This window comes from Camelus bactrianus, chromosome 26 (genome assembly GCF_048773025.1).
Source record: "Camelus bactrianus isolate YW-2024 breed Bactrian camel chromosome 26, ASM4877302v1, whole genome shotgun sequence".
Taxonomy (NCBI): domain Eukaryota; kingdom Metazoa; phylum Chordata; class Mammalia; order Artiodactyla; family Camelidae; genus Camelus; species Camelus bactrianus.
The window spans coordinates 15,434,417-15,446,299 of record NC_133564.1 but is presented as its reverse complement, the minus strand read 5'-3'; the positions used below and the strand labels follow the sequence as shown (position 1 = coordinate 15,446,299).

Sequence of the window (11,883 nt, the reverse complement as noted above, 5' to 3'; positions counted from 1 at the left end):
GGAACTGCTTTTATGTTAAGTATGAAACATGTACCAGAAAATAAAAGTGTTGGCACTGTGTGTAACTGTGTGTGTGTTAGCAGGGTTGCCTTTTCTCTTTGTATTCACTGAAATTACAGGAAATAGCTCAAGGGGGGAAATTAATCTTTCCAAGAAACTCTGTGCTCTCTTCTTATCGTTGTGAGGTAACCTAATTTCTTGATCTTTAATTATTCTTGCTCTAAGCTAGAAATTCCAGTGTTTTGTTGTTGCCTTCTTTTCTGATCTCTGAATGGTGGGAATTAAAAGTGCCATTTTCTGAAATGGCAGCTTTGACTTTGCAATTCTCCATTTTCTCCTTTTCTTTTATTTGTCAGAACAGTTCCAGGCCTCCTGATCTGTTATTTTCAGGAAAATTCCATGAACACCTAGTGGTGGGTCGTGCCTTACCGGAGGACATTAGATTTTTATTTTTAATCCTTTCCCTTTGAAACGCTGTTCATATTTTGAAGAATTCGAACTTTGTGGCATTGTTCGTGAGCTGCTAATGTGTGCCAGGAATCCTCTGTCCTCCTGTTTATTGTATCTCTGCCTTAAGGCCTCAAGTGCTATAAATGCACATTCCTGGGGTGCTCGGTAGAAACTGCGCACTCAAAAGTGAGCTTCCTCCATTACCTTGTGATAATGTCTTCCTCTGTGTTTACTGGCATCACTGAAACCAGATTTAAGCCTGTGTAACAGGCCCCTGGTTTGCTGAACAGAAATGCAGAGGGAAGTGGTGTTTTCTTTCCTAAAAGAGTCAAAAAAATGGAAAACCGTCTCTGGTACAGTTTCTGCCCTGGTAGTCTGATGGAACACGGGGGAAGCAAGACGCAGGAAGCCCTTTATCCCCTTTCCAGAGTGTTGCCTTTTGTTTCTTACCGGTATGTCATCCCACTGCTGACTCTTCACAAGCTCGTAAGAAGGCTCCGTTAAATCAAATTTGGGGACAGGGAATCCAGGAATAGCATTGTGCAGATGGAAGCCAAATGTCACCAGCCAGCTGTTAACATCTAGGACAAAAGTGTTCAAAATGAAAGGCATTTTATTTTGTGCTTTCCTACGTCTAAAGTCTTACCTTAAAGAAAACCCCATATTCACAAACAATAACCTGGAAAGGAGCCCACGATGACCTTCGCTCTACAATTACAAACCTACTCTCTATTTTTAGACACGAAGACAATAACCTCAACAGCAGAAGTGAAGTAAGGGCTACAGAAAATGCAGAGTAATAGGGACCCACTTAGACAGACGGATAAGCTGTCACGTGGGCTAAGTGACATCCTGTGCTGGTAACAGTGACTTAGAAAAGGACAAATAACAATGCCCAGCAGCAAAAAAGAGACAGAGTTGTCGAGAACAAATGCAATTTGTAGTCAGTAAAGGCTGGTCTTAAATACAAGTTGTGTGTTCTGAGCTTTCAAAAGCAACTGCCTAAGGATATGCAGACCCCCACCGCCCACTTTCTATTAATAAAAACTCTGAATCGAGAATATTAAAATCAACAGTTGATTCTTAATCAAAGACGAATGCTGAAAGCTGGCCAAGCTGGCCAAGGGCACCGAAGTTCTGATTACCATCAGTTCTGACTTCAAAGGTGCACTGTGCACAGGTGGAGACAAACTTTTGGGGGAAGACAAGCTGGAAACCTTTAAGATGGTATTTTAAAATATTGCCATGTGACTCCAAAAGCCATTAAGCTGAGAATAAGGCTTTTATTCTATTCTGGAGGTTATAATGTTACAGAACTACTCAGCAGGCTTGCAGGTTTATGAGTACAGTTGGGTGTAGATTATTTTATATATTAAGCACATTGCTGGAAAATTCGAAATTGCATTTCACCTAATATATTTTATGCTATTCCATCTCTCTTTTGATGTTTTTCAGAAAATGCTGCTGTGGCATTCCCTGCCGTCCACGTTGCTAGGAGAGGATGAATTCAGGAACTGTGGGCTTTCCAGCCTTCAGTCAGCCACTGTCAACTGTGGTAAACTGCTTGCCAGAATGATGGAGGGCCACTTGTTCCTGTTTCCTTCTCCAGGGCACAGACTCTCACCTCATCGCCAGGTATCATATAGGCTGTAAACCCAGTGGTATTCTCCCTCTTATAAATGGAGGGCTGGTGGTGGTGGTGGTGGAGAGAGAAACCCCAAGTCCATCGTGTAGGATAGAAAGTGATACGTCGTGTGTGTGTGTGTGTGTAAGATTACAGGGGGCCTATGTTTCGGAGAAAATTCTTTCTTCTTATGTGGTGGAGTGCTGGGGGCAAAGGTACTCTTGCTATGAACAATCTCTATGAAGCAGTGATAATCAGGACTTAAATATTGAAAATTACTGCCCAAATACTGGGACGTCAATGCAGACGTGTCCTGAAACGCCCTGAAGGGGGACATTATAAGGGTGTTGCTGAGTCAGGATGCTGAGGGAAGGGACTTTGAGCTGGTCCACATGGGGGGAAGCTATGAAAAGCTGGAGGCAGTGAAAGCGGAGGCAGATGTGAAGGGAACAGGGGGCAGCGTTTTGAGAGCTGTGCAGAGAACTGAGAAAACAGACATCTCGGTATGCCTCAGATATTGAGCAAGAAAAGAGACAGCCTGAAGGGGCATCTAACACAAGCCAAGACACCACAAAGCAGAAAAACCCCAAACCAAACACACAAAAAGAAAACAGGGAATAACCTTCCTCCAGGAAACACAAATGTAGGAAAGAGGTCAGTTATGGCTGTGAAACTCAGGAATGGAAGGTGGAAGCAGAGGGTTCAGAACCCCTGGGGTAGAGGAAGAGTGAAGAGCTCAGCTCCAGAGAGGGAACCCTTGTGCACTGTGTGGGGCGAGAATAAACTCGTGCAGCTACTACGGAAAACAGGGTGGAAGTTTCTCACAGAGCCAAGAATAGAACTACCATATGGCCCAGCAATTCCTCTTCTGGGTATTCATCAAAAAATATAAAAACACTAATTTGAAAAGATACATGCACCCCTATGTTCACTGTAGCATTATTTACAATAGCCAAGATATGGAAACAGCCTAAGTGTCCATCAGTTGATGACTGGATAAAGATGATTGGTGTACACACACACACACACACACACACGTATATACAATGGAATATTAATCATAAAAAGATGAAATCTTGCCATTTGTGACAACATGGATGGCCCTTGAAGGTATTTTGCTACGTGAAATAAGTCAGATGGAGAGAGACAAACACTGTATGATTTCACTCATATGATATAAAATAAACAAAATAAATGACCAGACCAAATCAAACCAAACCAAAGCAAACATGTAGATACAGAGAACAAAGTAGCAGTTACCAGAGGGGAAAGGTTAGGGAAGGGCAAAATCAGTAAAGGTAATCAACTGTATGGAGATGGATAGAAAATAAATGTCTGGTGGTGAAGCGGCACATACTGTTGTACACATGAAACATATAGTGTTACAAACCAGTGTTACCTCAGTGAAAAACAAGATGCTCATTAAAGGGAACTGAAGTTGTGCTTGTAAGAACCTCGTCTCTGTTTCCCATCCTGGTGGTTTGTGGTGGCAGAAGTGGGACTCGGTGCTTTAAACTGGGTCATGAACTAAACTTGGAACGATCTTAAACCTACATACCCTGACTGTCTTCCCCACGTTGGCAGAAAAATTAGTGTGTGTACGAGCAGGGCCACCATACAAGAAACCGCCCCAGCTGGCGATGAAGACAGTAGTACAAGAGAACAGAACTGAGAACAGAAACAGGGCCCACTGGCTAAGCACCTGACAGGAGAACCTGCGCCATCACTGCCCAAGATGATGGTGGTGAAGAGGGAGTTACACACCTCGCAGGATGAGATGCCGAGTCACGTGGTGTTGTGTTCCTCACCAATTCCTCCATTAGAACTTAACACATGTATAAAAAACCCAACATTGTACATTTGTAAGGTGGTTACTATTTAATGCACAACTGCGTATGTTCTTGTATTTTACATCATAAGGTAGGCATTGTTATCACCATTTGATTGTTAAGGAACCAGAACTCAAAAATCATGTGATTTGTCTATAAAGCCACACGCCCTGTCGGAGAGGAGTTGGACTGGAACTCCAGTTTGGGGAATCTAAGTTCATCATGTTTTCTGCACCCCCCTGTTATTTCCCTTCCTTAAGTGCCCAAATTCCACGTCATTTCAGAATACTGTGGCCTTGGGCACTGGCAGGCAGAGGAGGAAGTAACAAACTATGTCTCAGTTTCCCTTTGTGGTTTCTTCTTGGTTCCACTGAAAAGGTTAGACATTTGATTTTACATGAGGACAGTGTACAGTTAAACCCATCAGCAGCTTTGTGTATTAATCTAATGATTAACATAATTCAGTACCTGGAAAGGAAGGACAACCACGCTTACCTGTGATGTAGTCTTTGACATCATGGATTTTGCTCGCAGGGTTGTTATTCCTAAACATATACAGGTTGAAAGGAGCTGGGTCCTTCCCAATTCTTTTCCAGATCTCGATGTCAGGCGTTGTCCATCGTCCTGCCAAAATATCATAATCTCTTTCTCCAAAGTGGATTAATTTTGTGAGTGGGTCATACAAGCCACCGTGAAATCCAATTACCAGTTGAAAGTCAATATTGGAGTCAAAATAGATTTCGCCATATGCAGTGTACTGAATCTGTTTTAGCATAAGCCCGTTGCTGCTGAAAACAGCCAGCGGTGTCCCCGTGTTATCTGAGGCGATGTAGAATTCATCCCCGCTACTGATTTCCATGGCGAAAAGATGTCCTTGGAGATCGTAATAGAGGGAGGTGATCTCCGAACTCGAATGGTTGTAGACATGCGTAATCCTGGTGGGGTAAGTCAGGTCGGCATAAAAGAACTGCAGGTGCTGCCCCAGGCTGGTCTTGCTGGAGACCCGCCTTCCCAGGCCGTCGTAGCGATAGAGCACCGTCCAGCCGCTGCCTTTACTGTAAACTCGGGTGAGAAGCCCCTTGGAGCTGTACTCGAAGATCTCCGTGCCCCTTTGGCGCAGGAAGCCGTCTTCATCCAGCCGATACTGAACATCACCCAGTCGGGTGATCCTGTCCCGCAGGTCGTAGCGCAGGGGTGTCAGACGGGCGCTGTTACTTGGGTTCAGCAGGTGGAGGTTCCCGTTCAGATCGTAGTTGTAACGCCACATGATTTTTTCATTGAGGTACACTGTCTGGAGCTGACCGTCCACGTCGTACTCATAAGCGTATTTGGTGGTGTTGGCGAAGGGCCCTATTTTGATCTCCCTCTTGGTTACCCGGCCCATGTTATCGTACTGAATTGTAATCCAGTACATGAGCGACCGGAATATCTCATACTGGATTTCCTTGATGCGGCCGTGGGCGTCGAAGTGCTTCGTGTACGTCATCACGGCCGTGGAAATGATCTGGTTAATATCGTAGTATATAACTCCAAACTTTCCAAACTGCTCCACTTTTCCAGAAATGTCATCAAACTGATAGAGGTCAATGGGCAGGGGCGTCTCATTGATGACACCCTGCATGCTGGTCACCCGGAAGCTGTTGTCATAGCTGTAGTCAAATCTTGCGTTTACCATCCCGTCTTCACTAAAGCGGAAAATCTGTCTGTCAATCAGAGGGCCAATCTGCCTGTATCTGATGGTGCAAATAAAACCATCACTCTGGAGGTTTACAGTTTTGAGGACGCCTGCCGTTTCATCGTAGGTAAAACTGACTCTCGTGCTGTCGTATAAAATCTCTGAGAGCCTGGTCTGCCTTCTGTACTTGAATAAGACCCTCCGACTGGTCCCCAGGAACGCCGTCTGCAGAAGCAGCCCTTCCTCGTTGTAGTCCGTGATGATGGAGGCGTTGCTTTCCGGGGGGTTGTATATGTTGCGGTAGTAGCCGATGGAGCGGATGGTCTGCATGGTGTGGCGAGCCACGCTGGGCATGGTGATGGCAGACAGCCGGTCCCACATATCATATTCGAAGATGTACTGCCGCTGGCTGTGGAGCAGAAGGACCATGGACTGCAAAGAGGGAACATATTGTTATCCAATATTTGTGAACAGGGGAAGCAAAAGCAAATTTAGTGGCCACAAACACACAAAAACACTCTGCTGGAGAAAATGATTTTCATTTTAATTGAGTTCTCCTTGACCTTCCATGTTGTTAACGATTTCCTGCTTAATTTGCCCGGATGCCTAATTGGGAGGGGTTCTGCAATTAGTGGCTCGAGATTCACAATGTGCTACTTGTCAGGATCGGACCATTGTTTTTCCCAGGCATTCACAGCCAAGCAGCAGACTGTCAATGCATTTGGACAAATCATAATACAGGCACGAGCAAGGCTGCTTCAAAGACAGTATGTCAAGGGGAAAACAGCATATGGGAAATGCAGTCCTGTCCATAATTAGCCGTTCTTTAGTAAGGTGGCTTTCCCCCCTCATTTGATTGAAAAGCCACTCAAATCATGTTTTAATTTCCAGTGCATCTGGGGGAGGAGCCAAGCAGTCAAAATATTATTTTATAAAGAAGAGACAAAAATCAGCCAGAAATGGCTAATGTGTACATAAAGCAGCAACACCAACAGACAGCGATGGATGAATCACCCGGTGAATGAGAGCTGTAAACGCCCTTATTAGGAATGTGGATCCAGATGTGGGGTTTTGTTTGTTTGTTTGTTTGTTTGTTTGTTTGCAAGTTCTGACACAGCACCCGTAAGGTCAATAAAATTCTGCATTTCGAGTTTCCTTTCGTGAGAACCAAGTCTGACTTGTACGTCAGGGGCTGCAAGCATGGTTTCTGGGCTGCAGACTGCTAAGTTATGAGGTGAATAAATACAGAAATAAAAATAAACTCTGCTTATTTTGCAAGTTATTGCAGAAAGACAATGATTTATTAGGCCCATGAGAGAAGGTCAACCTGGAGGCTGGTTAGGTAGCTCTCCAGTGACACCAAGCCCGGGCAGTTCTCTCTTCTGAAGCAGCTCTCTCCTCCACCCTGTTGGACCATGTGGAAAGATGGCCAAACCCGGAGGATGGTGAGATTAGGACCCTCCCGCCCCCCACCCCCAATCCCCTCCCTGGGACTTGTTCTTTGCTTTTGACATAGAAACACACACCCCCTTGTCCCCGGCTCCTTGTTTTTCTCCCTGTCATCCGCCATTCTCAAAAGCAGCCCGCCTGGCTTGGGCTTCTCCACGGGCACACCCGGGGGCAGGTTTTGCAGGCAGGCGGCGTGGGAAATGTCTCGAGACTTGTTCCTAATGGTTCGCATTCTTCGAAGGAAGGCTTGGACTCTTGCTGGATTTACAGGACCCGGTACCCAGTTTGCAGTCATTTAGAACCATGTCTGACGTCGTAAAATGTTACTTGCTTTGCATAAGTAAGTTTTGGCTTAGCGTGCCTGTCCTAGCGAGGAGATGGTAAGAGTTTGGGTGGATTCCAGGGATTTGGGAGAGAAAGTACTTGTCGGGTTTTTTCTGATCCCTGTTGATGCACGAAGGGGATCTCAGTTCCTGCTGGTGTCATTTTGTGACAGTGGCCTCTTATCAGTGACCTGCCCCTTGGCTCCATTGAAAAATTTTTCAGTTCCACTATGGTCATTACTCTAAATCTGGGGGATCTGGGAATTTATTTCGGTCACTCTCCTCTGTAAATTACTTAATTTAAATAGGGAAGAGGGTTCCAGAATGAAGCAGTAACCCGCTCCCAGCTTCTTCAGGCACGAGTTGTCTTGGGGTTTGTTAGGTTGGAGGGTGAGATATTTTCCAGCTGTCAGGATCTGCTGCCAGGAAGGTATGTGTGGAGCGGGGCTTACTCTGTGGTCTCTCAGCAAATAACCAGCCAGGTGACTAGCTGTAGAGTGCGATGACTAGGACGGAGGGAAACTGTCACCCGACAAGCCTCTTCCATTGTCTCGGGGGTGAGTGTCTTCTAAGGAGGGCAGACAAGGGTTTATAAGAGGAGAAACAAGCCAGTAGGGTCGTGACTGGAAGCATCCCGGAGTTAGGGGGCTGCCTGAAGGTAGTGGACTCAGAACCTGAAAGCGGTTCTCAAGGAAAGGAGTCCGTGTACAGCGCATGGAGAATGGGAGGGGCTGACGGGCGTGCAGGGGGAGACCAGAGCATCTCTGGTGGGGAGCGAGCTTGCCTGAGTGAGCGCGACAGTCACGTGGATGTGAGTTTCTGGGTGACAGAAGTTACTCCGTGTCATCAAGGAAGGCAGGGTGGGCGTGGGGTGGGCTGGGTGCATAAGTGTTGGGAGCTGAGTTTGAGACTCAGGTGCCATGTGGCCGGTGGCGGAGGGAGAGCTCTGGGGGGTGAGAGGCATCCGAACTCAAAGCCAGTGCTAACGTTCATCTCAAAGGCAAATGAAACAGTCCACGAACATGCTCTCTGGTGGACTCACTTCTTCAGAAAGGAGTTACAGGGAGACGGCCCTTGCCTTTCCTCCCCTTTTCTTTTACTATCATTCCCTCTTGACCCCAGTCACTACCCCGAACCTCGTGTCTATGACCCAGTGTTTTGCACGCCTGTAACTTGAAGTCTTTTTGGATATTGTGCACAGGCCCTGAGAATGGGTTCCCTTAACATGAAGAAGAAACGGGGGGATGCCACAGAGGACCGGGTATGTGGCTTCCTCAAAATAGTCACTTTCGGTTAATAACGCATAAATAGGACCTATGTGCCTGTTACGGTTATGTTGAAGCTCCACCAGCAACAACACAACATTGACGGCTTCAACCGTGCGTCCGTGTAAGGCTCTTCCTTAAATGAAAGGGCGCGCACGGAAGACGACTCACAAATGACTTCCACGCTCCAGGACGTGAACGCGGTGGATGTGTGACCGTGGCAGGGAGCGTGCCGGTTTGTTTACCGCATACACCACTGGAAAGGGTCTCAGAGAGCAGGACTGAACTCAGGAGAAACACACTGGCTAAGGCAGAAGCTCGTCACTGCTGTACCAATGTGACTCACACACGGGGACTCAGGATAGTAACCGGAGCTCAGTCACGTGCCACGGCCCCCCCCCCCCCCGCTGTGCTCCTGGGTCACTGCCCCCCCCCCCCGTGTTTACCGTCCCCGTGCAGGCATACCTTCTCTAAGTACGTGTAACTCCACGTTTTACCGTCAGCGAAAACCCGGGAGACGATTCTCCCCTGTCCATCATAATCCACTTTCTCGCTCGTGGTTCCTCGCTGGATGCTGGCAATCTGCCCCGTGGATGAGTAGGTGACGTTGACGGCCATCAGCTTGCTGCTGGGCAGCCAGAGCGTCGGGTGCCCTGACGTGTCGTAGGCGATCCGCAGGAGGAATTTACGGTGGTCATCATAGATCTTTTCTGTCTTGGTGGTTCGATCAAAGTCAACCGAGAGGAGGTTTCTGCCGTTAACCTGTTACAACACAAACAAGATGATAAAAAAATCACGCTGTTCCAAGAGCAGCCCCTTATTACTCTTCGGGGTCCCCACTATTGTTTAAACACCACTTATGATGATTGATTCTCTTTGTCAGTAAATTAATTTAGCAACTTCTTGGGCGCAAGTGCAAGGCAGCAGATTAACTGCTCTTTTAAAAGGTTTCATTAAGCAGACAGACAGCCTGGCATTTGTTCAAAACCTTTTCAATTAAATTTTGTAAACTTAAGCAACTGATAAGAAAAATACCAAAATGCTTTAAAGTTTGCTCAGAAGATACGAAGGTGGTAAACACGACAGCTCTGCAAATTACTCTAAGACCCGACCGCCCCCCCCACCCCATAAGACATTGGGAAATAATTGCTTACTAGATTAATCATGGCTACATTAAATAAAACGGTGGTGGATGTGATTCTAGCCCTTTGAAGAGCAGTTAAGTAGAAGCTGGAACCCACATTACTGTAAATTATTAATTAGTTTAAATAGCAGGAGGTTACAAACACGATCATTGCTTCTGGCCAAGTGCTGAAATGTCACAATTTTTTGGCCTGCCTTTTTCTTTGATAACATCTGGCTAACTGGCGAGGGCTTCAGAGCCTCCACTCCCATATCTACACACTCTGACCACTGTGCTGACTTTACAAATCTAGCACCCGTTGTTGTAACAGGGTCTCCGTGTGGCTCTGTGTCACATCCAGAATCTCTGACTGTATCTGGCTGTTACTGTCTGTGACCCAAGACACACACCCACCAGCATCGTTATTGGCAGTGGAAATGTGGCCTTAGTTAAATTCTACTTTACAGTCTGTGGTGTTTGTAGACTGGGGACCCTCTAAGAGTGAGATCAGGGCCAGTCCGCTCTGGTTTTCTGGTGCAGTTTTGCGGTGATGGTGGCTTGTACACACAGGAATGCTCACCCACTGTTTAGACCGTTAAAAGTCAAGGGGGAAAAAATCTTAATTTTACATGACCATGTCCTAGCTCAAACCTTCACAATAGCTCCCACTCATCTCTTACACACACTCCCCGCTATATACATAAATATATATATGATATACACATATGTTTATGTAAACTCTGGGATAAAACTTGTGCCTTCTATCATGGCCATTAAACAGGTCCCATGAAAAAATACTCCTTAAACTAAATTCAGCTCTTCAAGGGGAGCACTGTGAAGTCCATGGAAGGGTAAACACAGCAGCTGGAAAGCAGTTCATGCCTGTTTGGCAAAATGACTTGGGGGAGAAGCACCCAGAGAGGTGACTCACAGTGAATGAGAAAGTGGAGCCCTGGATGGGAGTCAGGAGACCTGAAATTTTCCGTTCCGTCATTTCAGATCCAGCTGATGTGGGAGAAAGAAAAGCCACTGGTACCCTGGAGCAACTGGTAGGGGCTGGCGCAGGGGTGTGTGCGCTCGGAGGAGGAACCCAGGAGACAGGACGCCCCACCTCCATCCCTGACAGGGCGAGAGCCGCTGACTCTGGGCTCTCAACCCTCGGAGTCTCGGCTTTGTCCATCTGTAAAGAAAGAGGTCAGACCGGAGCCTTCAGGCTCCGCCCTTCACTGACTTTATACGATTCTGACCAGCCCGCGGAAGGCTTCCCGGCTCCCATTTTCCCCAAGTGGAAATGTCTGCGGGTTGGTTGACCTCTGCCTCCTGTGGCCTACGTGAGACTTGGCGAGTTTAGGTTTGTAGAATGCTTTGTGTACCTTGGAAAGAAGCTACTGGCTAGTGTTACGAATATATGTATTTTAAAGTCAGTAGAAAGATTTGATTTGCTATCACATTAGCTCAAATCCAGCTCTTCAGCTTCTATTTGTACAACATTTGTGACTCCTTAAGAAGAGGCTTTACAGTTTTAATGGCTTCCTAGGGCTCTTGTGGTTCTCACACTGTGATTTGAAAGAGAAAAAAAAAAAAAACCCAAGATGTTTAGGTTTGTCCCCTCCTTTTCCTTCCTCGGGTTATTCCAGGCTGCAAATAGCCAAGCAGGACCTACTGTGTAGTTTCCATGCACTGTGTGCCCCCAGCCTTGCCCCATCTGTTTTGTGTTTTACTTGTATTCATTTTAATTTGTATATCGATTTTTTTTATTGCCATCCTTAATCCTCCTTTATCTTTGCAGTATTTCTTCTGGGTGGAGCAGACGAAATCTGGGCTGCAGCCCTGGCATGACTGCTTGGTTGCTAACAGGAGAATGGCAAAAAGGCAGGTGTGGAACCCCTTCTCTGCGCTGCCTGCTCCCCACTACTGGGCTTCTGGTTTGGGACCATGACTAAATTACACCATGGCATTCAGGTGAATGTCAGCCACTGTCATTGTGTGAGCCCACACCAAACGTGTCACCATACAGAAACCGCCAGAAGCACTGCAAGCCCAAACATCTGGACAGCAGTTGAATTTTTTCTTCTAATCTAGACAAATGTACGCAGTGTCTTTCTTGTGTCCTCTAGCTGAAGAAGTGAGGAAAGGGTCAGAATG

The 11,883-nt window shown here is 46.5% G+C and overlaps 1 protein-coding gene across 5 annotated transcripts in view; it reads right to left on the bottom strand.

Moving 5' to 3' along the window:
* The window catches only part of TENM3 (teneurin transmembrane protein 3), a 539,016-nt gene that overhangs the window by 2,791 nt on the left and 524,342 nt on the right, over window positions 1-11,883 (bottom strand). For all 5 annotated transcript variants that reach the window (XM_074353570.1, XM_074353571.1, XM_074353573.1 and 2 more), the window contains 3 exons: window positions 9,081-9,377; window positions 4,399-6,010; window positions 901-1,031 (listed from right to left, as the gene is read on the bottom strand). In XM_074353570.1, the coding sequence (XP_074209671.1) occupies window positions 901-1,031; window positions 4,399-6,010; window positions 9,081-9,377 (2,040 nt within the window). The remainder of the gene's footprint in view (window positions 1-900; window positions 1,032-4,398; window positions 6,011-9,080; window positions 9,378-11,883) is intronic.